Source organism: Corythoichthys intestinalis, chromosome 18 (assembly GCF_030265065.1).
Source record: "Corythoichthys intestinalis isolate RoL2023-P3 chromosome 18, ASM3026506v1, whole genome shotgun sequence".
NCBI lineage: Eukaryota > Metazoa > Chordata > Actinopteri > Syngnathiformes > Syngnathidae > Corythoichthys > Corythoichthys intestinalis.
This window is the reverse complement of record NC_080412.1, coordinates 36,749,161-36,775,354: the sequence shown is the minus strand read 5'-3', so window position 1 is coordinate 36,775,354 and position 26,194 is coordinate 36,749,161. Positions and strand designations below refer to the sequence as shown.

General features: G+C 38.7%; 1 protein-coding gene across 1 annotated transcript in view; it reads left to right on the top strand.

Annotated features, from left to right (window-relative positions):
• Positions 1 to 26,194, top strand: part of LOC130906415 (ryanodine receptor 1-like) — a 115,148-nt gene that overhangs the window by 60,298 nt on the left and 28,656 nt on the right. The window contains exons 74-87 of the mRNA XM_057820744.1: positions 1,309 to 1,479; positions 1,554 to 1,613; positions 1,691 to 1,825; positions 1,916 to 2,028; positions 3,416 to 3,512; positions 3,587 to 3,696; positions 3,766 to 3,817; positions 3,888 to 3,980; positions 12,712 to 12,811; positions 13,867 to 13,946; positions 14,035 to 14,111; positions 14,178 to 14,251; positions 25,893 to 25,973; positions 26,043 to 26,131. Of these exons, the coding sequence (XP_057676727.1) occupies positions 1,309 to 1,479; positions 1,554 to 1,613; positions 1,691 to 1,825; positions 1,916 to 2,028; positions 3,416 to 3,512; positions 3,587 to 3,696; positions 3,766 to 3,817; positions 3,888 to 3,980; positions 12,712 to 12,811; positions 13,867 to 13,946; positions 14,035 to 14,111; positions 14,178 to 14,251; positions 25,893 to 25,973; positions 26,043 to 26,131 (1,332 nt within the window). The remainder of the gene's footprint in view (positions 1 to 1,308; positions 1,480 to 1,553; positions 1,614 to 1,690; positions 1,826 to 1,915; positions 2,029 to 3,415; positions 3,513 to 3,586; positions 3,697 to 3,765; positions 3,818 to 3,887; positions 3,981 to 12,711; positions 12,812 to 13,866; positions 13,947 to 14,034; positions 14,112 to 14,177; positions 14,252 to 25,892; positions 25,974 to 26,042; positions 26,132 to 26,194) is intronic.

The window sequence follows — 26,194 nt, the reverse complement described above, 5'->3', positions numbered from 1 at the left end:
GAGCACCATTCTGCTGCAGAATTTGTCCCTTTTTATGGTCAGGAATGTAAGAGGCAGCTAAGATTTGTTGATATTTCAGACTATTTATCTCTCAGGGTGCAGACAATTTAAAAAACCGTGTGGCATTTGCCAAGGCCCACAGCCTGTCAAAAGAATGAACACTGGAAAAGTGCCAAAACGTGGATTTTTTTCAGATGAATTTTCCATTGAATTACACCACAGTCGCCGCAAATATTGCAGGAGACCTACTGGAGCCTGCATGGATCACTCAGAAATCAGTGAAGTTTGGTGGTGGCAAAATCATGGTCTGGGGTTACATCCAGTATGGAGGTGTGCGAGAGATCTGCAGGGTGGAAGGCATCATAAATAGTCTAGAACCATTTCTGAAACCAACTGAATAATTAAAAGTCAGGTTTTTAGCAATTGTTACTACAAAATGGATAAGCGACAAGACTTTTGTCAGGAACTGTATATACAAAAATATTATAGCAAATTACTTGCAGATTTTCAAGATAATTTGGAATTGGGAACTAATTCTGTTAAAAATATTTATTGTCCTATACTCTACATGTTGCTTTCACTGCTAATTATAGTCAGTAAATCTTATACCTTATTTAGCTACACTACCTATAGTAAAAAATATCTCCACAATCCAATCTAAATGTATTTAACAAGCTTACATCTTTGAAGCGCATTCATAAGGCCTGAACATGAAAACGGGAAAGGAGTGCAGGAGGCAAGCACAGGGACTAGCTCTGTCCATTAACAGTATGCAACTAATTCATTAATGTCACTGTGTTTTGCTCTGAAGCAGCTAATATCTAATATCTTTGACTTCTTTGTTTCATACGTCACCATGAGTCAACTTGCTTATGATTTTAAGAATGGTTTGTCTCTCCAGTTTACACTGCACGCTTTGTCAAATCATTTTTTTACAGATTAAAACTCCTTTAATGCCCACTCCCTTTCACAAAGCCAGCAAGACCCTTATGTTGCCCCCCCATAATTTTACCACACCCTGTACTTACCACTCTGAGCTCAGAGAAATTAGCCTTTTCTATTTCTAGGTTCAAATTTAGCTTTTATTTACACATTTAAATCACGCATTTTATACTGTAATCCTATTTGCAGGGTTCTATTTTCATTACATAATGGATATTATGCTGCGCTTTGAAAGGTATGCAGCAGGAGCGATAATCACGTTTTTTTTTTTTGTCTTGTTTTGTCAACTCTAGAGTTTGATACCTAGCAGTGTTGCTTTTGGCACATTTTGAGATACTGTGAATACTTGCTTGTATTTTGTGACAGGGCGGAGGCTCGGATGCAGAGCGTACCAAGAAGAAAAAACGGGGGGACCGCTACTCGGTGCAGACTTCGCTCATTGTGGCCGCTCTGAAGAAGATGCTCCCCATCGGCCTCAACATGTGCTCACCTGCCGACCAGGAGCTTATCAATTTGGCAAAGATTCGATATTCTTTGGTAATTCATGTTAGATGTGAAAACAGTCAAATTAAAGACAGCCAATATTATTAAAATTATTTATAATTGCACAGAGAGATACTGACGAAGAAGTGCGAGAGTTCCTGCAGAATAATCTCCACCTGCAGGGAAAGGTCAAATTCCATCTGAATGTTTCAAATTTGTCGAGTCCTGTCAGGGTTCTTAAATGTTGTTTCTGTGCTTTGTACAGGTCGACAACCCATCCATGCGCTGGCAGATGGCCCTCTACAAAGAAATGGCAGGAAAGGCAGAGGATGCAGATGCACCAGAGAAAGTAGTCAAAAGAGTGCAGGAGGTTTCCGCTGTTCTCTACCACCTTGAAGTGGTTAGCAATTCTGTTCTTGTACCAACAAACTAAACGCATCAATGAAATCAGATGTTGTTTCATGTTTATTTCACTATGTTTCTTCTATAGACGGAGCACCCATTTAAATCTAAAAAAATGGTGTGGCACAAACTGTTATCCAAGCAGAGACGTAGGGCTGTTGTTGCTTGCTTCAGGATGACACCATTGTACAATATCCCAAGGTAAAGATGGTGAAATACTCACTTAAAGTATTACGTATAGCTTTTGTAATCCTATGTCAGGGGCATAAGTGGATTTTAAGGGGGGGGGCAGAAGGCCAGGCTCCCCTTAGTGGCCAAAAAGTGTCATTGCATGTAATTGACTTTCCTATATATCAGTACTTCTCAAATAGTGGGGCGCGCCCTCCCAGGGGGGCGCAAAGCGATGCCAGGGGTGGCGCATGTGACCTCGAGGAACATGCTTTTTTTTTTTTTTTTTTGCCGTATTAGAATAAAGTGTACTTGCACATCCACCCAGCTGGTGGCAGTGGCGCTCTCATTTTCAAAGTGCGCTTAGTATTTTTGAAGTAAGCAAGAGCACACAGAAGAGAGATATGAAGAGCTGTGCGCCGTTTCCGAAAGCCGTTTTCCGGCCGGAATCACGCAGTGACCCACTGTCTTCTCCGGTTCTCACGTGTCGGCCCGAGAAGTGACATTTTCGCTTGGGATCGTCACGACGACCGCCCTCACCTACGGTTCTCCCTCGGCCGCCGAGAATGCGGTTTTTCCGGGCCGTTTGCCTTTTGGCTTTGACATTTAATACAGAGGTAGATGAGGAAAGACCACTGTTTACTGTGTCTGAAAATGATTATAGCCGACAGCCGGAAGCCAAATCAATTAAGACGCCACTTAAAAACATTAGACCCCAATCTCATTGATAAGCCGCTTGATTGTTTTGCAGCGAAAACGTGGCGAATATTGCCAACAATCGTCCCGCTTTGTCCGTGTTATATCAGTAAACCAGTGAGCACTGTTAGCATGCTCAGTGCTAAATAACCCAACACCATTGCAAATGAGGTGATACTGTGAGCAGCGAAAATAAAAACTGTCCTTCTGTCCAAAGACTCTCTTCCTTTTGTCCAAAGAGTCTTTTTTTTTTTTTTTTCCTTCTATTCAGTTTTGTTTTTTCGGTCAAATTTTTTCGCATATTGTCCTCATGAGTTAATGTTTCTAATCAATGTGATTTTTTAAAAATTATTTACTGATTTTATTACATTTTATTTTTCAGTATCAAATGGTCAAAATGTACCTTTAATTCAGGCAAATTGATGCGCGTTAAGTCTTTTCTATTAAAAACAAAACAATGTTAATAAAGTTATATTTTATTCTAAGTTCATTTATATTACTGTTTTTTCTTTAGTAGAAAAAAGAACACAATGTTAGGCAGATGCGTACATATAATAATAATTTTATAGACAAATGATACTATTTACAGTGGCGGAAGAGAGTTAAGGGGGGGTGCAAAATATTTACGTCTTCCTTAGGGGGGCGTACCAGAAAATAATTGAGAAGCACTGAGTTAAGGTAATTTCTAATTTTTATTTATTTATTTTTTTTCTTTTAATTACAGGCACAGAGCTTCCAATATGTTCCTTGAGGGATACAAACGCAACTGGCTTCACACTGAGGGTTACGCTTTTGAGGACAGAATGATAGACGACTTGTCGGTAAGTGTCAGCTAATTTTCATGTTGAGTTTTGGGGGGGTAGTTTTTCTCAGTGCCGTTCCCTCTGTGCTGCAGAAAGCAATGGAGCAAGAAGAAGGAGACGAAGAGGAGGAGAAAGAAACAAAACCGGATCCCCTTCACCAGCTTATTCTGCATTTCAGTCGTACTGCGCTCACAGAAAAGAGGTTTCCGGAGTGTAACGTGTTCAAAATTTTACACCACAGATTATCTCATAATGTCTTCTCTTATTTCAGTAAACTAGACACGGATCATCTTTATATGGCATATGCCGATATAATGGCAAAAGTGAGTCCTAAAAGAGATTTGGTAATTGGAAATGGCGCCAAATTAAATGGACTCTTTCCTGTTCATTCAGAGTTGCCATATTGATGAGGAAGAAGAGGGGGGAGAGGAAATGTTGGAAGAGGCTGAGGATGAGATGTCCTTTGAGGTGCGACAGTCAGAACTGGTAATGGGCGGCGAAGGGCTGGGGACCAGGAACACAATGGAGCGGTAGCTCTCGACGCATTGAGTGCTCTCATCATCACCACATCATTTCACCATCATCGTTGCTCTCTGTCTGTCACCTCGTTCATATTGACTTGACATAGCCCCAATCCAGATGTTTGCTCAGTGCCAGCAGCACTGCTTTTTAATGCTTTGTACTAAGTAGCTTGTCTTTGACAAAGCGAGACACGTATTCAATCTGGCTTGGGTCTGATTAGATACAATCTAAATGAATGTTAATTTAACACAATTATAACTGTACTAATGAGAATTATTCATCCAGTGTCAAGGCCATGGTAGCCAGCTACTCTTGGAAGACAAATCTTAGAAATAGACTTGACAGCCTTTGATTTTATGAAGTACTTAACTTAGGGGGGTTCTGGAGGTGCAGCGACACCCAGGCCCAGGCCGTGACAAGGGCAATTTGGCACGGGAATAAAGTTTATACAGAATTTACATGAATATATTGTATATGTATTAGGGCTGTCAAAATTATCGCGTTAACGCGCAGTAATTAATTTTTTAAATTAATCACGTTAAAATATTTAACGCAATTAACGCACATGTCCCGCTCAGACAGTATTCTGCCTTTTGGTAAGTTTTACAGCAGGCTTTTTGTGCTGTCTAACAGCGAACTCTTGTGGTCGCTTTGCGACATGGTTTATTTTTTTTCTTGCCAGTTCAATATGGCTGCACGACGTCTCGGGCTGACGCCTACGTTGTAATGTTGTGCTTATATGATCCTTGGACAAGATTTGTCCGTAAGTATGGTTGTTGTAAAGAATGTACATATTATGTTAGTAAGCGAAATGTTCTATTTTTTGTATGAGACGCTTTTTGTTTATGTTTAGTGAACCTGTATAGCGTGCTAAGCTAAAGTTGTTGCTAATGCAATGCTTGTGTACTTTTTTTTGTTGTAGTTTTACGAAAGTCTAAAGAGGACAATGGTTTGAGGCTATTTTATTAATAAATCAGATGAAAAAGGGAGAAGTCTGATTATTAAGGCGTCGTTCACTAGCTGTCTAGCTTTGGAAAAAGTAGACCCTTCGAAGTGAGGACAGCATAGACAGATTTAAATGACAGTAGAGTGAAATGCCCACTACAGTCCTTATGTACCGTATGTTGAATGTACAGTGGGGAGAACAAGTATTTGATACACTGCCAATGGGTATCAAATACTTGTTCTCCCCACTGTATATATCCATCTTGTGTCTTATCTTTCCATTCCAACAATTTATTTTACAGAATATATATATAATTTACAGAAAAATATGGCATATTTTATAGATGGTTTGAATTGCGATTAATTGCGATTAATTACGGTTAATTAATTTTTAAGCTGTAATTAACTCGATTAAAAATTTTAATCGTTTGACAGCCCTAATATGTATACAGAATACAGTGGTACCTTTACATACGAATTTAATTCGTTCCAGGACCTGGTTTGGAGGTCGAAATGGACGTATGTCGAGTAAGATTTTCCCATAAGAATACTGTATTGGCCCGAATTTAAGACGGCCCTGATTATAAGACGACCCCCTCTTTTTCAAGACTCAAGTTTGAAAAAAGACTTTTTGAACACCAAATTAATCTTTATACAGAAAAAATTACAGCACATCCGAAACTAATGATTATAACAATATATTTGAGAGAAAAAGCATGTTATTTTGCCTCATTCAAATCTTAATATCTGAACATTTAAATATGTAAACTAAAGTGCAATCACATTCGTAAATGAATGGCTTCTGGTTTTTGAAATGGAAATAAACCAATCTATTGTGATAAAACAACAAAATTGCAACGACTGCATTAACCATCAAAGTGAAGTCTAACTAACTGTAGTCTTGAAACAAATCTGAATAAGGAAAAACATTGCAATAAAAAATTGCAAACTGGTTAAACTTGAGAGAAGCTGAGATATGTCATGACAGAACATCGCTTCAATGGTATCTGGCGCCATCTAGCGTCATGAATGGGTATAATGTCTAGCCGCGAATATAAGACGACCCCCTCTTTTTCAGTCTTATTTCAATGCAAAAAAACAGTCTTCTATTTGGGCCAATACAAGACATTATATTTCGATTATTTGTTTCACATCCCAAAAATCTACACTAAATCCTTAATAAATACTGCAAACCCAATAAATTTTATATACAAATCGGAATAATAATAACATAATAATACAGGTAGTCCCCAAGTTACGACGTACCCAATTTACACGTTTTCAACTTAACAACGCCAGAGTCTCGTCCACCATTTTGTCTCCCGTCATTTTTTTTAGTCGCATAAACGGTACCTTATTGTACCTCATAGTATACCTTATTTATATGACGTGTTCTGTCCTCACCAAATGTGAAGTTGTTCAGCTTGACGGACGAGAAACAAAGCAATTGTGCTTTTTGAAGCTTTTCACTTCCATCAATTTTGACAATTTTGAAGGCTGTAACACACATGTGCACACTCATGTTCAAAACGATACATATTTTAACTATAAAACACTTGACACAAAAAAAATAGTGTTCAAATGTCCATCTAGTCTGATCAATATGTAAATTTAGTAGATTAAATTAGCCTAAAAAAAAGTCCGCTAGCTTAACTTCTACGAATGCTAACGTATTTACAATTTTCCTAGCAAATCGCTCACACGTAAATCCACAAACGGTATGGCTAAACTTAATTATAAATGCATACACAAACATATACAGTGGTATGAAAAAGTATCTGAACCTTTTGGAATTTCTCACATTTCTGCATAAAATCACCATCAAATTTGATCTGATCTCTGTCAACATCGCACAGATGTAAAAACAGTGTCTGCTTTAACTATAACTACGCAAACATTTATAGGTTTTCATATTTTATTGAGGACAGCATGCAAACAATGACAGAAGGGGGGAAAATAAGTAAGTGAACCCTCTGCCTAAGGAGACTTAAAGAGCAATTGAAACAAATTTTTACCAAGCAATTTAAGTCAGGTGTGTGCCTAATCACTGATGAGTGGTTTAAAGCTGCCTTGCCCATTATAAAACACACACCTGGTAAGAATTGTCTTGATGAGAAGCATTGTCTGATGTGCATCATGGCTCGGTCAAAAGAGCTGTCTGAAGACCTGCGATCAAGGACTGTTGATTTGTATAAAGCTGGGAAAGGATACGAAACCATCTTTAGGAGTCAGAGAAGTTGTCTACAAATGGAGAGAGTTTGGCACTGTTGCTTCTCTCCCAAGGAGTGGACGTCCACCAAAGATGACGCCAACAGTTCAGCACAGAATACTCAGAGAGGTAAAAAAAAGAATCCTAGAGTGTCTGCTAAAGACTTACAGAAATCACTGGCACAGTCCAATATCTTTGTGCACACATCAACTACTGTATATGTAAAACAATGGCCAAGAATAGTGTTCATGGGAGGACTTCATAGAGGAAGCAACTGCTGTCTAAAAAAAACATTGTTGCTTGTTTAACGTTCGCAAATCGGAACTTGGACACTCCACAGATGTTTTGGCCAAATACTTTGTGGAGTGATGAAACCAAAGTTGAATTGTTTGGGAGTAACAAACAACGTCATGTATGGAGGAAAAATGGAACAGCTCACCAACATTAGCATTAACATGAAGCATGGTTGAGGGAGTATCATGATTTGGGGCTGTTTTGCTACCTTGGGGCCTGGACAGCTTGCAATCATTCACGGAAGAATGAATGAAAAAGTATATCAGGATGTTTTGCAGGAAAACCTGTCTTTCAGACAGTTGAAGTTAAAAAGAGGATGGATGCTGCAACAAGACAATGAGCCAAAACACAGAAGTAAATGAACTTCAGAATGGTTTCAGAAGAACAAAATACACGTACTGGAATGGCCAAGTCAAAGTTCAAACATGAACCCCATTGAGTTGCTGTGGCATGACCTAAAGACAGCAATTCATGCCAGACCTCACAGGAACCTGACTGAACTACAGAAGTTTTGTTGAGAAGAATAGGCCAAAATTAGTCCTGATCGATGTGCCAGACTGATCTGCAGCTACAGGAAGCGTCCGGTTGAAGTTACTGCTGCCAAAGGCATTAAAATGTGAAAACCTGTAAATGTTTGGCTGGTTTTAGTTGAAGCAGACACTGTTTTTTCATCTGTGTGACTTTGTCAAAGATCAGATCACATTTGATGGTGATTTTATGCAGAAATGTGAGAAATTCCAAAAGGTTCAGATACTTTTTCATACTAATGTAGATGATAATTCATCAAAACAATCAGTTATATACATATTTAAACATAGATTTAATTCTGATTTAACTGTTCTAGCTGCTATGACCCAAAATTGCAAGAATGATAAGACATTCAGTTTTACGGCTTGTATAACAGCAGCCAAATGAGTGCTCATGCTGTTTAAAAAAAGTTTTTGCAATTTAACATGACCTATCAATGTCTTTGTCCCATTCTTCTCTCTGTCCCTCTTGTCTTTCTCCATGGCTTCATGTAATTCCTCTCACCACGCTAACCTCCATTTTTATTAATTGTATGCTGCTGATCAGTGTCTTCCCCCTTCCCCACTCACATAGCCTACTGACGGACTACAGAGCAGAAGCGTTTGTAGGGCTAAACATTTGTGCACATATATATCTGCGAACACTGCACTGAGAGTAGTCAGGTACATTATGGAGGCTAAAGGCATATACAGCATGACACATAGCGTGTAAAGCTCGGTTAGGCATACGCGGGTGGCGGGTGGTCGGGTTTGTTGCGGTGCGGGAGGTTGGGAGGATCTTCCTATTTGTGATGTGGCTGAAGAGAGGAATGTCTCTTCTGATTCAGAGATATTCTTTCAATGGCTGTTTTCTGCCTATAAATGCCATTGTAGTTTGGCTATACTTCTTTACACTGTCAGAAAATCAGTACGGTACATTATTGTTTTCGTTAGGGCAGAAGTGGGTAGAGTTGTCAAAAATTGTACTCAAGTAAGAGTAGTGTTACTTCAAATAATATTACTCAAGTAAAAGTGAAGGTAGTCATCCAAAAAAATATTGGGGGGAAAAAAAAAAAAAAAAAAAAAAAAAAAAAAAACAAGTAATGGGTAACATTGTGAATAACTGCTTATGATGTTTGATTTTTTTTTTTTTTTTTTTAAACAATGGTATTTTTTTCCCAGCACAAAGAACTTTTGAATGAACTGTTATTATACTGTACTATCACCTATTACATCACCACATTAAGCCGAAGAAATACAAAAAACAAAAAAATTGAAAAAATAAATAAATAAACATATGCCCTTACAAACTGGTGACTAATCTTACAACGTTGTATATAGCGTGCAATATGAAACAAAAATAAAACTCAATTTTTAAAATAATATGAATTTATTGGCAATATTGGAACATATACAGTGGGGCAAATAAGTATTTAGTCAACCACTAATTGTGCAAGTTCTACCACTTGAAAATATTAAAGGCCTGTAATTGTCAACATGGGTAAACCTCAACCATGAGAGAATGGAGAAAAAAAAACAGAAAATCACATTGTTTGATTATTAAAGAATTTATTTGCAAATCATGGTGGAAAATAAGTATTTGGTCAATACCAAAAGTTCATCTCAATACTTTGTTATGTACCCTTTGTTGGCAATAACGGAGGCCAAACGTTTTCTGTAACTCTTAACAAGCTTTTCACACACTGTTGCTGGTATTTTGGCCTATTCCTCCATGCAGATCTCCTCTAGAGCAGTGATGTTTTGGGGCTGTCGTTGGGCAACACGGACTTTCAACTCCCTCCACAGATTTTCTGTGGGGTTGAGATCTGGAGAATGGCTAGGCCACTCCAGGACCTTGAAATGCTTCTTACGAAGAGACTCCTTTGTTGCCCTGGCTGTGTGTTTGGGATCATTGTCATGCTGAAAGAGCCAGCCACGTCTTATCTTCAATGCCCTTGCTGACGGAAGGAGATTTTCACTCAAAATCTCTTGATACATGGCCCCATTCATTATTTCCTTTACACAGATCAGCCGTCCTGGTCCCTTTGCAGAAAAACAGCCCCAAAGCATGATGTTTCCACCCCCATGCTTCACAGTGGGTAAGGTGTTCTTCGGATGCAATTCAGTATTCTTTCTCCTCCAAACAAGAGAACCTGTGTTTCTACCAAAAAGTTCTATTTTGGTTTCATCTGACCATAACAATTTCTCCCAGTCCTCTTCTGGATCATCCCAATGCTCTCTAGCGAACTGCAGACGGGCCTGGACGTGCACTGGCTTCAGCAGGGGGACATGTCTGGCAGTGCAGGATTTGAGTCCCTGGTGGCGCATTGTGTTACTGATAGTAGCCTTTGTTACTATGGTCCCAGCTCTCTGTAGGTCATTCACTCGGTCCCCCCGTGTGGTTCTGAGATTTTTGCTCACCGTTCTTGTTATCATTTTGACGCCACAGGGTGAAATCTTGCATGGAGCCCCAGATCGAGGGAGATTATCAGTGGTCTTGTATTTCTTCCATTTTCCAATAATTGCTCCCACAGTTGATTTCTTTACACCAAGCGTTTTACCTATTGCAGATTCAGTCTTCCCAGCCTGGTGCAGGTCTACAATTTTGTCTCTGGTGTCCTTCGACAGCTCTTCGGTCTTGGCCATAGTGGAGTTTGGAGTGTGACTGACTGAGGTTGTGGACAGGTGTGTTTTATACCGATAATGAGTTAAAACTGGTGCCATTAATACAGGTAATAAGTCGAGTTAGACCTCGTTAGAAGAAGTTAGACCTCTTTGACAGTCAGAAATATTGCTTGTTTGTAGGTGACCAAATACTTATTTTCCACTCTAATTTGGAAAGAATTTCTTTAGAAATCAAACAATGTGATTTTCCGTTTGTTTTTTTCCACATTCTGTCTCTCATGTTTGAGGTTTACCCATGTTGACAATTACAGGCTTCTCTAATCTTTTCAAGTAGAACTTGCACAATTGGTGATTGACTAAATACTCATTTGCCCCACTGTATATGATCAGTTTTGGCACAAGAAAATTAGTTTTCTAAATTGCCTTAATGTACACAAATAGATGCCAACTTTACCTGATTTCTGACAGTGTATAATTGCAATTCTTGAGCTTGCCTTCATTTTCTAAACCACATTACTGTTAAATGCCAAAGAAATATCTCCGACACAGAGGGATTGCAGTTTTTGTCAGCACCTTGGACAAAGGCTGCAAGCTTCATGGCTGCAATGTTGGGCCGTTGCTGCTTCCTGTAGTCTAACGCTTGCTCCAGCCAGCAAACGTGATCAAGTAGTGTTGTGACTCCACCACTAATACAGTGAGTTGAGAGAATGATATTCTGAACTTTGGATAGACAATTGTAATCCAATATTTTACTCATTAATAGAGTCTATACCGTATTTTCCGGACTATAAGTCGCACCTTTTTATGACTGTTATGCTGTTTATTTAGACTACAGTATAGTTGTCCATGAAACTGTTACTGTTATGTTGACAGATGCTATTAAACCTGTTGTTCTCCATGTTACTATTATCATTTTAAAAGCTGCCCCCTCACCAAAATGCAATTTTTACTCCAATATGATTTATTATTTTTTTCCTTTTCATTCTTTGGCTGGTGCGACTTTTACTCAGGTGCAACTTATTGTCTGAAAAATATGGTATTTTGGACAGTTTGGACCACACTGGTAAGTTTATTTTGCATTTATGAGGTTCAGTAATAGGGACTTGAGTGAAAGGAGTATGTGTGTGACTTATAGCAAGAATATAAATGGATAGAATGCATTTTCACTCTAATTAGGTCCTGAGCACCAAAGGCACGAGAGTCCTATTGTAATGCAATGGATTATTATTTATTTTCATGGCAGATGTACTAGTAAAGGGCAAATTTGGAGGCCTTAACCTGCTTGAAAACTCACCAAAATTTCCATAAATGTACATGCGGCTTGGCGTAAATTTTGCAACCTTGTAAAACAATGTAACAAAATGGCTCAGTGGCACCCCTTGAAATTTTCAAAAAGGCCTCTCCCATTAGGTTTTTTCAATGCGGACTAATGACATTTGGGGAGTCAATAGCTTGTGTAAAACTGCTCCAATAAATCTAATTCACCCAAATTCCAAACCCAACAGGAAATCAGGTATTTTGGATTGAATGTGAAATTTATATCGAGTTACTGGTAGCATATCTGAGACATTGGCACTAGGGAGTTAGTTGGGTCCTCCTAAAAATTAGTGAGAGTGTTCATGAGACATGGGAGATCTTAAGTTATCAAAATGGTGAGTTTGCATTCACAGGCCCGACCTGGGGAGGGTGTCAAAGTTGGCCATTTTTTTGGCAACTCATCAAATTCATTAAATGACTAATAGCTCCCTGATACAAGGTTCAGTCTTTTTAATATCCGGCATGTATGAGAGGTATTCCAGCTTGAACACGACTGCATTGAAATATTACCCATCAGGATTGCCCCCACTGAGAACAGGAAACACCCTTTTTTACTGCACAGGCTCCTCCTTCAAGGGAAAAAAAATCAATTGACCTCTAACCTCTATCATGGGAAGCCTGAAAACTGCGAGGGCCCGGTCAGTCCTGCTTGCAGGCCTAGTTCAAATTGCTACTTCAAAGCCTCACTCTTAAAAATATTCTTTTTCATTCTGGATTTTATTGTATCACTTCTATCCATTTACATTCTGGGCTCACAAGTCTTCAAAGTGGCACATATTCATCATCTTGTCGGCCACAGGAAAAAGAAATGGAGAAACAAAGACTCCTTTACCAGCAGTCCAGGCTTCACAATCGTGGAGCTGCAGAGATGGTCCTGCAGATGATCAGCGCCTGCAAAGGTCTGCCCGTTTCATGAACCTAAATACATAAACATAAATAATTCTTCAGCTGATGCCTCTTTCATACACATTTTTTTCTAGAGTTGTCCAATAAAGACATTTTAAATGATAACCGATATTGTCCAACTCCCAAAAATCAGACACAAAATATGTGGTCTTAGACATATTATGGCGAATTGTATTGTGATACCCCACTGGATGCTTTAATAATGATATTGTTCACAAGCATCTTAGTGTGGAGACATAAATGGCCAATAAGCATAACTGCTGTCGTAAAATGTGACCAGCTCTTGTACAAAGGCAGAAGGCTCCTACATTCACTTTGAAGGCAACATGCATATTCGCTAGTGCTGCAACGATTAATCGATTAACTTGAGTATTCGATTAGAAAAAAATATTCGAATTAAATTTTGTTCATTCAAGTATTCGTTTAAGTAAAGTGGCGTTGTAATGGTTTATTTTGAAAGTGTTTGTATTAAGTTTTATTGACTAGGGTGGATACAGTGCCCTCTGGTCTGCCTTATTTCACATGGCTGAATCCAACTGCTCCTTGCTAAGACAAACATAAGCTAAGTTTTTGTTTGAGTTCATGTTTTTTAATGCATTTGTAATTTAGTTTATAGGTATATTTGGCTGTTTTTGTGGGAATATGTGTCTCAACCATTTGTTATGAGCATTGTAAAAAAAAAAAAAAAAAAAAAAGTCAGCATTTTATAGCATTTAAGCTAGCGTAAATTGCCAATTTCTATTTTGTTGTACATAGATCCTCATTTATTTATTTATTTATTTGTTTATTTATTTTATACCATTTGAGGCTCAGCTCAGGTATTTAAATTTTTCATGTTCCTTATCCGATTACTCGATTATTCGAACTAACTAGTTCATCGATTAATCAACTAGTAAAATAATCGATAACTGCAGCCCTAATATTCGCCCAAAACAGATAATGAAAAACCGATGTCGATATTATACGATATCATTTTAAAATGCTTTCATCGGCCAATATTATCGGCTACCCGATAATATCGGACATCTCTTAATTTTTTCTCTTCTAGGTGAGACAGGCCCAATGGTGTCCACAACCCTCAAATTAGGTATCTCCATTCTTAATGGTGGAAACAGTGAGGTTCAACGGGTAAGCCCTAATTTCCCTTATTTTTATCGTGATAAGCTTCAATTATGATTCAAAAATTTTAAAATATCAATTTTTTACTTGTTCCCAGAAAATGTTGGAGTACCTGAGAGATAAAAAGGATGTTGGCTTCTTTTTGAGTGTCCAAGCCTTAATGCAAACATGCAGGTAGTGAAAATGAAGTGGAGTCATATAGTATACAGTACAGCTATACATTGCTCATATTGTCTGCAGTGTCTTGGATCTGAATGCTTTTGAGAGGCAGAACAAGGCAGAGGGGCTGGGTATGGTCTCAGAGGAAGGCACTAGTAAGTCTTTTTGTCTTTTTAATGAATTCTATGTCAGTAACTTCAGCACGCAAATCACCTTTCTGAATATTATTATAGGTATACGGTGAAGAAAATAAGTATTTGAACACCCTGCTATTTTGAAAGTTCTCTCACTGAGTGAGAATAAGTATTTGAACACCCTGCTATTTTGAAAGTTCTCTCACTGAGTGAGAGAGTTAATCTAAAAAGAAAAATCCAGAAATCACAATGTATGATTTTTTATTTTTTAAACGATTTATTCATGTGATACCGCTGCAAATAAGTACAGTATTTGAACACCTGAGAGAACTAATGTTAATATTTGGTACAGTAGCCTTTGTTTGCAATTACAGAGGTCAAACGTTTCCTGTAGTTTTTCACCAGGTTTGCACACACTGCAGGAGGGATGTTGGCCCACTCCTCCACATAGATCTTCTCTAGATATAGTCAGGTTTCTGGGCTGTCACTGAGTTTGAGCTTCCTCCAAAGGTTTTCTATTGGGTTTAAGTCTGGAGACTGGCTAGGCCATACTAGACCCTTGATATGCTTCTTACGGAGCCACTCCTTGGTTTTCCTGGCTGTATGCTTTGGGTCATTGTCATGTTGGAAGACCCAGCCACGACCCATCTTCAGTGTTCCCCAAAATCTCCCAATACAGGGCCCCAGTCATCCTCTCTTTAATACAGTGCACTCGTCCTGTCCAACATGCAGAAAAACACCCTCAAAGCATGATGCTACCACCCCTATCCTACACAGTAGGGATGGTGTTCTTGGGATAGTACTCATCATTCTTCCTCCTCCAAACACGGTTAGTGGAATTATGACCAATAAGTTCTGTTTTTCTCTCATCTGACAACAAAACCTGCTCCCATGAGTCCTCTGCATCATCCAAATTTTCATATGCAAACTTAAGACGAGCCTTGACATGTGCAGGTTTAAGCAGGAGAACCTTGCGTGCCATGCATGTTTTTAAACCTTGACATCTTAGTGCAGGGGTCCCCAACCTTTTTTGCACCACGGACCGGTGTTATTTGGGTCTTTTTTTCACGGACCGGTATTCTGACAAATTTTGCAACCCATCAAAAATTGCAACGATGCGGTTCTGCACATGCGCGTAACGTTAAACATGGCCGCAAATGCAGCGATTCCAAAGTTAACACTACAAACTTTCTTTAAGGAAAGGAACATTAACTTACGTTTGATCGTGGAGGGACATGTAGAAAAGTTCTCCTCAGATACATTCTGCCATGTTAGCTGCACACAACAACTGCACACCGCTCACTCACCATTAACGGCTTCGCCTTGTCGTTAAGCATTAATTAAAAAGCCCGCTTCACAAAGATACGATGTTGGAAATTGTAGCAAGGTTTTCAATGCTCTCGTAGCGATGTCAGGATATTCCAGAATGACTTTAATCCAGAACCTCGGTAGAGTTGTTGTCTCAAATGTACGTTTAAGGTCGCCGTCATTTGCGATCTCTACAAGCTGATCATCCTGTTGTTGAGACATGCTCGAATCACCGGGTTTATTCACAAAAGGGTCACGGATCCACTCCTTCGCAGTTCGTGGGTCTTCGAGGTTGTAGGCTCATCTTTTGGCTCGTCAGGTGCCATTTTCGCCGTAAAAAATATCTCCAAAGACGTCTGTTTTCCAGTCATCTTCACTCATGTGGGGGCCAATTTTTACCGGGAACAAATGTGCTGCGTCCGCGCCCTAGTAATATGTTATTATCAAGGACAAGCACACATACTGTAGATATATTATATACACATAACAAGATGTACTGCCAGCAGTCCTATCAATGGATTTCTATGACAACATTCTAGTCTATCCTGTAGTATTATATCTAGAGTAGACAGGGATATTGGTGTGTTAAGCATGAGCACAGGGTTAATTCGGCCAGAATGCGGTCGTTAATAAATTATTATTTCTGTGCGGCCCGGTAGCAAATGCGCCACGGACCAGTACCGGCCGGGCCACGGACCAGTACCGGCAGATGGGTACCCCTGTCTTAGTGTATTACCAACAGTAACTTTGGAAACAGTGGTCCCAGCTCTTTTCAGGTCATTGACCAACTGCTGCCATGTAGTTCTGGGCTGATTCCTCACCTTTCATAGGACCAGTGAGACCCCACGAGGTGATATCTTACATGGGGCTCCACTCCGATTAAGATTGATCGTCATTTAGTCGTTTAGCTTCTTCAATTTTCGAATGATTGCTCCAACAGTGGACCTTTTTTCACCAAGCTGCTTGGCAATTGTTCCGTAGCCCTTACAAGCAGCAGGTGAACAACTTTGTCTCTGGTGTCTTTGGACTGCTCTCTGGTCTTGGCCATGTTACAAGTTTGAGTCTTCCTGATTGTATGGGGTGGACAGATGTCTTTATGCAGCTATCGACCTCAAACAAATGTATCTGATTCAGGATATTACATGGAGTGGAGGTGGACTTTTGTTGTTGTTTCAAATCTTTTTAATGGTTTCCATAACAAAGCAACATATAATAAACAATATAGAACAACATAGAATAAACAAAAACAGACTATTAATGCTATCCAAAAACTGACACTGAAGCAGCAATCAGTGCACACACTCAAACAACATAGACTAACCATACACAAGTACATAGTCTGGGATATCAGATACGGCTACTTAATTTGATGATTCCACTCCAAAGATTCAGGGGGAGCACAGGCTCTATGGGTACGTAGGAAGAACTGGGCAGCACCCAAGAGTATTTCATGAGGGGCACATAAGTTCAGCATTATTTTCAAAACAATATATGGGAATCTGAATACCTTGGAATATAAAGCAGAGAACTCATTATAGGATGAGTAAATAAATAAATAAAGGGGAAGCAAGGTTGTTACACATTGGATGGTCGCTAAAGCTAAGTTTTAAATTCAGTCTGAAAAAAGGTTATAAATGGATGCCATGTTTTTTCATAGGTCTGGAGAGAGCCATTAGAAACATGTCTCAAGTGTTCCAATTTTAGGTTGGCCATGACGTCTTCAATCAAGCTCTTAAAATATGGAGGCTCAGTTTTTTTCCAATTAAATAAAATCATGCGCCTAGCGAGTAAAGTAATAAAAGCTATTGCACTGGCCTGGTGAAATGAAACTAACATATTTGATGGGACAATCCCAAACAACGCTGTTGTGCAGTTTGGCGCAATATCCTTGTTGCATAAGGAGGACAGTGCATTGAAAATCTCTCTCCAGAATGCATAAAGCTTGGGACACAACCAAAACATGTGGCTCAAATTAGCTGGGGTAAGGCCACATCTTGGACATGCTGGATCGGCACCTGTATGCAGTTTTGAAATTTTACTTGGTGGCCAGTGTAACCTATGAAGAATCTTGAACTGGATTAAACCATGTCTTATACATATAGATGATGAATGGATTGAACTAATAGCAGCTTGCCAGGTGTTATCAGTAAGCTGCTCGCCCAACTCTTCCTCCCATTTGAGTTTCAAATGATTTAATGATGGAGATGCCGCACTCTGAATCCTGTCGTAAAGAGCTGAGACGACACTGGTGGTGGACTTTTAATAGGCGCATGAACAGGTCTTTCAGGGTCAGAATTCTAACTGATAAACAGGTGTTCAAATACTTATTTGCAGCTCTATCACAGAAATAAAAGGTTGAAAAATCATGCATTGTGATTTCTGGATTTTTCTAATTATATTATCTCTCTCACAGTGGACATGCACCTACGATGAAAATTTCAGACTCCTTCAGGATTTTTAAGTGGGAGAACTTGCAAAATAGCAGGGTGTCCAAATGTGTACTGTATTTTCGTCACTGTAAATTCAATTATGCCAACCTTTACAGGGTTGCACATGCTTATAATACCTGGACTCCAATGACATAATATAGGGCGGAAAACACTCAGGTGACTTGAAGTTCCACTGTGAGACCCCCGGTTTGGCCAACTTTCAAAATTGTCTGATATGCATGTGTGATACATCATTGGAAAGCTTCAAATCTGCATTTCCTGAGGGAAGAAAAACTTTGAACAGGAGGGCATTTTGAGAAAAAAAATGTTTTTTAAACAACAAAACCCTATCTGGAGGTGAGCGCACGCGAGAGCAGAATTACAGACGCCATGATTTTAACGAGATATTATTGCGTGCTTACCTTGTTTCGATCCAAAAACTCCATGTAGCATGTATCACTGAGTGTCAAGACACAGCTGTGAATGGCCACAGCTGGATTTTTGGGGATTTTATGGATGAAACATGGTAATATAACAAGGGTCACGATGCAGAAATCGAAGACATCAAGGAGTGTTCGAGATTTTCTTTTTCATTATTTACCCTTATAAATGTTTTTTTTTTTTTTCTTCTTTGTTTGGATTGATTATTTATCATCTAACATATCGGAGAAAATACGGCAGTAACAAAAAAAATACAAATAAGCGATAGTTATGAGGTAGATATCCGTGACTTTTTTACAGACGCCATTTTTTTATTGAGACATAATTTGTTTAAAAGTTTAAATTTGTAAGTGAATCATTTTTTAAAGTTTTTTTTTTTTTTTTTTTTTAATGAAATATGAGATATCATTCAATGATTTTAAGCTAAAAACGACAGACATTTTGAATAACAAATATAATTAATTACCTTCGTTTTATGGCTGGGTTGAAACAAAAACGGTTGCGTGACGTCTGGTTTTCAGGGTAAAACGGACAAATTAAAAATAGTACTGGGGCTTAATGCGCCATGAATCTGCTATGGCAGCATATAGACATATTGTTCTATCAAACACAGCAGTTGTTTTGGCTTAGAATACAGCAGTTTCTTTTAAAGAGGAGTACAAGAGCAGAAATTGCTTTTTCAGTCTTGTCTGTTTTCCGCCATAGACTGTGACAAAAGCAACATTTGTATATATGGCTAGTAACTGTAAATGATACTTTTGCTCATCATTGAATTTAATCAGAAAATTTCTTTAAATATGAAATTTACAGCAAAGCATGACTAAAATGGGAATAAACAAACTGCGCTACAAATAAAACAAGCAATTGAAATTTGATTTATATAGTTTCTGAATGAGACTGAATTATGTCTTACATAACATGCTTAGTGGCATCTAAAAAAAAAACTCACAGCACATCCACAAGCAAGGCTCAATCCATATGAAGCATAAATTTACAATGCAGATTAAGCCCATAATCACCTTACATTGATGTTGTGCACATGCATCTGAGATGACATGGTTATCTTATCTGATACTTTTTCGTAGTAAAGTCATTATAATTATTCATTTTAATTCAAACAAACGACATAAATAAAACAAATGTAGACTTCATTTTTACTAGTGATTATGAAGCGCAGTTTAGCTTTCCATATTCAGTAATTCTTAAAAACTTCATCAGGGGTTCTCTATATTAATTGAATGTCTTGTTTTCTAACTGTACATAAAATATCATTAATACTTGAATAAGTGTTAATGAATTGAAAATTTTTGGAACGGTATGTTTGTTTTTCAAGTCGTTTTGCTGCTAGGCCTCACTTTCATCAAATTTTGGGACTTGATTTGAAAGTGTAGCTGGGTGAACTTTGCCATGGGATGTTGTTAATCTCCCCTTCCTCATCTCTCAGTCCTCTACTGTTGTCAACACACTGATCCTCTCTCCCTATTCCACAATGTCTGCCACATCTTCCTCATCCATCCTTTCATGGTCCTCAGAGTTGAGCCGAGATGGGGGTAAATCATCGTTTGTCCATCTGCTTCCTTGTCTCCTCTACTTCCCTCTCCCTCCTCCTATCCCCCTAATGCTGCATCTTCACTATGAGATGATTGAATGGATAGCACTCATGTTTGTCACTTGCACCATTCCTCACATTTCTTGTTCATTCTAAAAAAAAAGAATGGTATCTGCTTGATTTTTCTCACCTTAATCTGCATTCTGTTGGTGACAACTAACTACATCTTGAAATGTGTTCTCAAAGCTAGGGATGCCTCGATCCGATCACGTGATCGAATATCGGGCCGATCGCGCCATTTTTCAGAGCATCGGAATCTAGTGAAAAGGATCGGGTTTTTGATTTTAAAAATATACAGCATTTATATTGTTCTGCTTCATGCTCATACAGCGCCACAGTTGTTCTCACCCTTCCTCCTGCTAAGCAGTGCGGCCAAAGTGTCCAACTTGCGTTTGGTATTTAAAGTTAACGATGATTGACAGATTTGTAGCTTTGATCTTGCCAGAGAAGCTTGGTAGCTCTACGATCAAAGGTACAAATCTGTCAATCATAGTTAAATTTTCATAAGTGTGCTGCAGCAACTCTGCAGTGTGAGTGTCAAAGCGTGAGTGGACTCACTCAATGAAGCATTTAATAAAGACAAGAATTTTTCTACATTATTTGGTAACACTTTACAATAAGGGTCCCTTAATTAACATTAGTTAATGCATTTTTAGACAATAACTAATATTTAAGTAACATTACAATAATTAATATAATTGCTATCTAACATTTATGAATATATCAATTACCGTGAGTTAATGCATTAGCTAATGCATTAGTTACTGCATTAGTTAATGCATAACCAGACAGTAACTAATGGTTTGGTAAAATAAAAAAATATATAGGTCTATATAGGGTTAGGGTTTAGAGTTAGGGTTTGGTAACTTAGCATTTATAATTTCTTAGTTAAGGAACACACACTCACCGGCAACTTTACTAAGTACACCTGTCCAACTGCTGGTTAACACTTAATTTCTAATCAGCCAATCACATGGCGGCAACTCAGTGCATTTAGGCATGTAGACATGGTTTAAGCCAATCTCCTGCAGTTCAAACCGATCATCAGTATGGGGAAGAAAGGTGATTTGAGTGACATTGAATGTGGCATGGTTGTTGGTGCCAGATCTGCTGGTCTGAGTATTTCAGAAACTGCTGATCTACTGGGATTTTCATGCACAACCATCTCTAGGGTTTACAGAGAATGGTCCGAAAAAGAAAAAATATTCAATGAGCGGCAGTTCCGTGGGCGGAAATGCCTTGTTGATGCCAAAGGTGAGAGGAGAATGGCCAGACTGGTTTGAGCTGATAGAAAGGCAACAGTGACTCAAATAACCACCCGTTACAACCAAGGTAGGCAGAATAGCATCTCTGAACGCACAGTACATCGAACTTTGAGGCAGATGGGCTACAGCAGCAGAAGACCACACCGGGTGCCACTTCTTTCAGTTAAGAACAGGAAACTGAGGCTACAATTTGCACAAGCTCATCGAAATTGGACAATAGAAGATTGGAAAAACGTTGCCTGGTCTGATGAGTCTGGATTTCTGCTGCGACATTTGGATGGTAGGGTCAGAATTTGCATGGATCCATCCTGCCTTGTATCAACGGTTCAGGCTGGTGGTGGTGGTGTAATGGTGTGGGGAATATTTTTCTTGGCACTCTTTGGGCCCATTGGTACCAATTGAAGATCGTTGGAATGCCACAGCCTACCTAAGTATTGTTGCTGACCATGTCCATCCCTTTATGACCACAATGTACCCAACTTCTGATGGCTACTTTCAGGAAGATAATGCTCCATGTCATAAAGCTGGAATCATCTCAGACTGGTTTCTCGAACATGACAATAAGTTCACTGTACTCAAATGGCCTCCACAGTCACCAGATCTCAATCCAATAGAGCATCTTTGGGATGTGGTGGAACGGGAGATTCGCATCATGGATGTGCACCCGACAAATCTGCACCAACTGTGTAATGCCATCATGTCAATATGGACCAAACTCTCTGAGGAATACTTCCAGCACCTTGTTGAATCTATGCCACGAAGAATTGAGGCAGTTGTGAAGGCAAAAGGGGGCCAAACCCGTTACTAGCATATTGTACCGAATAAAGTGGCGGTGGGTGTATGTGGGTTAATTTAGGTTAAATAATACTTGTGAGTATGTTAAGTATTACTTAACCTAATTAACCATTACTGAATGTTTTTTGGACCATTATTATAAAGTGTAGCACACGTATCCCTTAGCTAAGAAATTATAAATGCTTAAGTTCCCCCCTCTTAACCTTTATTAACCATTCCTGAATGCTTTTTGGACCCTTATTGTAAAGTGTAGCACATGTGTCCCTTAACTAAGAAATTATAAATGCTTAAGTTAACAAACCCTAACCCTAAACCCTAACCCTATATAGGCCGATATATATTTTTAATTTTACCAAACTATTAGTTACTGTCTGGTTATGCATTAACGAATGCATTAACGAATGCATTAATTAATGCATTAACTCATATTAATTAATACATTATTAAATGTTAGATAAGCAATTATTTTAATTATTGTAATGTTACTTAAACATTAGTTATTGCCTTAAAATGCATTAACTAATGCATTAACTCATGTTAATTAATATATTAATAAATGTTAGATCAGGGATTAAATGAATTACTGTCATGTTACTTAAACATGAGTTACTGTCTAAAAATGCATTAACTAATGTTAATTAAGGGACCCTTACTGTAAAGTGTTACCCATTATTCTTGTTTAAAGCAACACTAGGTAACTTTTCAACCCTTATAAAACATTTTCATAACATTTGTGATATGTCGACTGACATCGAGTTGAATGACACCTCTTTATATCTTGAGGGGGTCTGTATCGCTTTCCCCGGCACTCACCTGCCACACAAAAAAAAACTACAAATGTGCTGACTGCTTTACGGTATACGTCACTTCCCCCTTTCCTCATTCATTATAAAGACGGAAGTTGATGCGAACTCTTTACGCGAATTCTTCAAAGATGGCAGAGCAACGAAAGAGACAAAAAGTTTTGTCTGGGGAGGAAAAAAAGGGAGGCTACTAGCGATAAAAGGATACTCAAGAATAAACATTGGCCCGACTTTCAGTTGCTGGCGTGACACCCACCACCCCAACCGAACTCGTTAGCGCTGACGAGTTCAAGTGGGGTAGGGGGGTTAGCCACACTAAACCACATGGTTGCTAACCGTCATATGCTATTGTTTAGCCACAATTGGATGCATTACCTTAATACTATTCATCCTTCACAGTCGCTGGAAACAAACGTTGTTTAAATCCAGGCGACCGGGAGATCATGATTTTACAACACTGTGTGGGTGTGCACTGGTCCTCATGGGAAACGCAGTCTTCCTTATTGCAAAACTCTTGCCTGGCACGGCCAGACTGTTCTCCCTGTATTTTTCAAACACTTAGAGAAATGTCTGGGACCCAGCCCATTAACGGCCTCTCGAGCAGGTACAAAATCAATCGACAAATCAGATTTGTTTATTTGCGTCACTCTTGCGCGTCGAAAGTCGTCTCCACAACAACACAGATGGTGAACAGGAGAGCCGAGAATATGTTCCAATCCACGGTAAAATCAGTATTAAATTACCAAAAACACATCGACACGAGTCATTGACAACAGTCTGTCTCGCGCTAGCCATGTTGAATAAACTCCGCTCTCGTCGTATGTTTGCTTCCGCGCGCAAGTCCCTCGTCCTGCCCTCGTCATTTTACTAACGTCACGTCTGCCCGTCACTGATTGGTCTACTCTGCTGTCTGTTTGCTGTGGCTTGCTCCGCCCTGGAAATTGTATCTGCTGAATGGTGGCCAGACTCAATAGCTGGAACGGCGGGGAGTCTGGTGTACCAGGCAAGCAAAACACTAGCGCTTTTTTCCACCAAGCGACGATAAAATCGACAAAACTGAAAAGTTACCTAGTGTTGCCTTAAAAATAATTCACATTATGAAGGTGCCATGGTGGGACAGTAACATGTTTGGAACTTTTGGGGGAAAAAAAAATTGGTATCAGATCGGGACTCTGTATCGACTGCTTCTAAAAATCTGGTGACTCGGACTTGGGTGCAAAAATATGCAGATCGAGACATCCCTACTCACAACATATTAGTTGGATTTCATTGATAAAGTCATGCATTTATGCTTAATGTTTTCATCCCTGTTTCTATTTGATGAAAAACATCTGTTGTAGATTTGAATTAAAAAAAAAAAAAAACTGTCTGCCATATTGAGCTTCATATCGGAATTATGGCAGAATAATGGAATGCAATCCCCCCATTCACATGCTCATTCTACTGTTCTTCTTGTGAGAACTCATTGTATCATGACTAGTAATGTCATCCACATCCTATGATATTTTCACCAATATACAGTATAATCCAGTACTATTATGTAGGTTTGTACATATCGAGCAAAAATGAAAACCCAACCTTAAATAATCTTTTATGATTCCCTGCAGTAAAATCTGTACATGTCTGTGTATGCGTATGATATCACTACAGCCACCGGTGCACTGGGAAGACTTTTGTCTACCAGTAACTGTATTTTCAGTCATTTGGGATTTCCTTCTTTAAAAATGCTGCTACTCAAATCTGAATCTGCTCCAAATGACCAGTTCACGGCTGAATGCTGCAGTGGTTAATGTTAACGCTATCAATGGAACAGGGCCGGCCCAGGCCATTTGGGGGCCCTAAGCAAAATAATGCAAAGGGGCCCATATTTTTGTCCCACGATTTCGTCACAGTTTACTGTGAAACCCATACATGCAATCCAACCCATACGTCTATATTTTGTATATTAATCAGATTTTGTTGCACTGCATACTTCAAACTTCTCACCCCAAATGATTGTCAGTACTTACAGTAGATAGCGCCAAACCTTTTTCTAAAAGAGGAGCAAAAAGAAGGAAGAACTTTTATTTTTTTAAGCTTGTAATCAAGTATCAAAACTCACAAAAGTCAAATAAAGCAAACTGTAGTAAACAACATAGAATATAAATGAAACAATTGCCAGATTTGGGGCCCCTTAGTGGTCAGGGGCCCTAAACAGCTGCATAGTCTGCGTATAGGCTGGGCCGGCCCTGCAATGGAATATGGTGTTATAGTTTGTCTTTTTATGCTATTTCATGTCATGTGCATGCAATATTGCTGCTGCTTATTTGTTAGTACCACAGCTGAGTTTAAAAATAAGAAAAAAATGAGTCTACAATTTTGGCAAAATTGTTATTCAAAATGAGCCATTGGGTCATTCAGATGTAATTATTGTGATTTTTCGGACTATAAGTCGCAGTTTTTTTTTTTCTTCCATAGTTTGGCCGGGTGTGCAATTTATACTCTGGAGCGACTGAGGTGTGAAATTATTTACACATGATTTTATCATTTCACAAGTTATTTCGGTATTTTGGAGTAATACTGATGGTTTGTTAAGCTTGTTAGCATGTTCTCTATGCTATAGTTTCTTTAATAACTCTTAATAGCTATGTTATGTTAACATACCGGGCATAGTCCGTTGTTTATGCATCACATAATGTTAGCATACCTTACACTTCAGCCTGTTCTCTTTTCTATTTTTATTTTAAATTGCCTTTTAGGATGAAATGTCTGTTCTTGGTGTTGGATTTTATCAAATAAATTTCCCCCAAATTATGTGACTTATACTCCGGTGGGACCTATATAGTTTTTTTTGTTTTTTTTAATCTCTTCATCACTCATTTTTTTGTCTAGTGCTATTTATACTCGGGTGCGACTTATAGTCCGATAAATATGGTAAATAAAAAAGATACAAGAAGCTGATTTTACACTTAAAACCTTAACCAGGAGAAAATGTTTCATTTGTATCTCATTTAAAATCTTTCTTTGATTTAGATGAGAAGGTCATGGCAGATGACGAGTTTACTTGTGACCTCTTTCGCTTCTTGCAGCTGCTCTGTGAGGGTCACAATAACGGTAAGAGTGAAATACATTTCTCAAAATGTTGATGAACTGTTACTGAAATCACCTCTGTCCTTCTTGCAGACTTTCAGAACTACTTAAGGACGCAAATCGGAAGCACAACAACTATTAACATCATCATCTGTACGGTCGATTACTTGCTCAGACTGCAGGTCTCAAATTAAAGCTGTTCATCCTTTATTATTTTGGAAATCAAGATATTTCACGACATCATT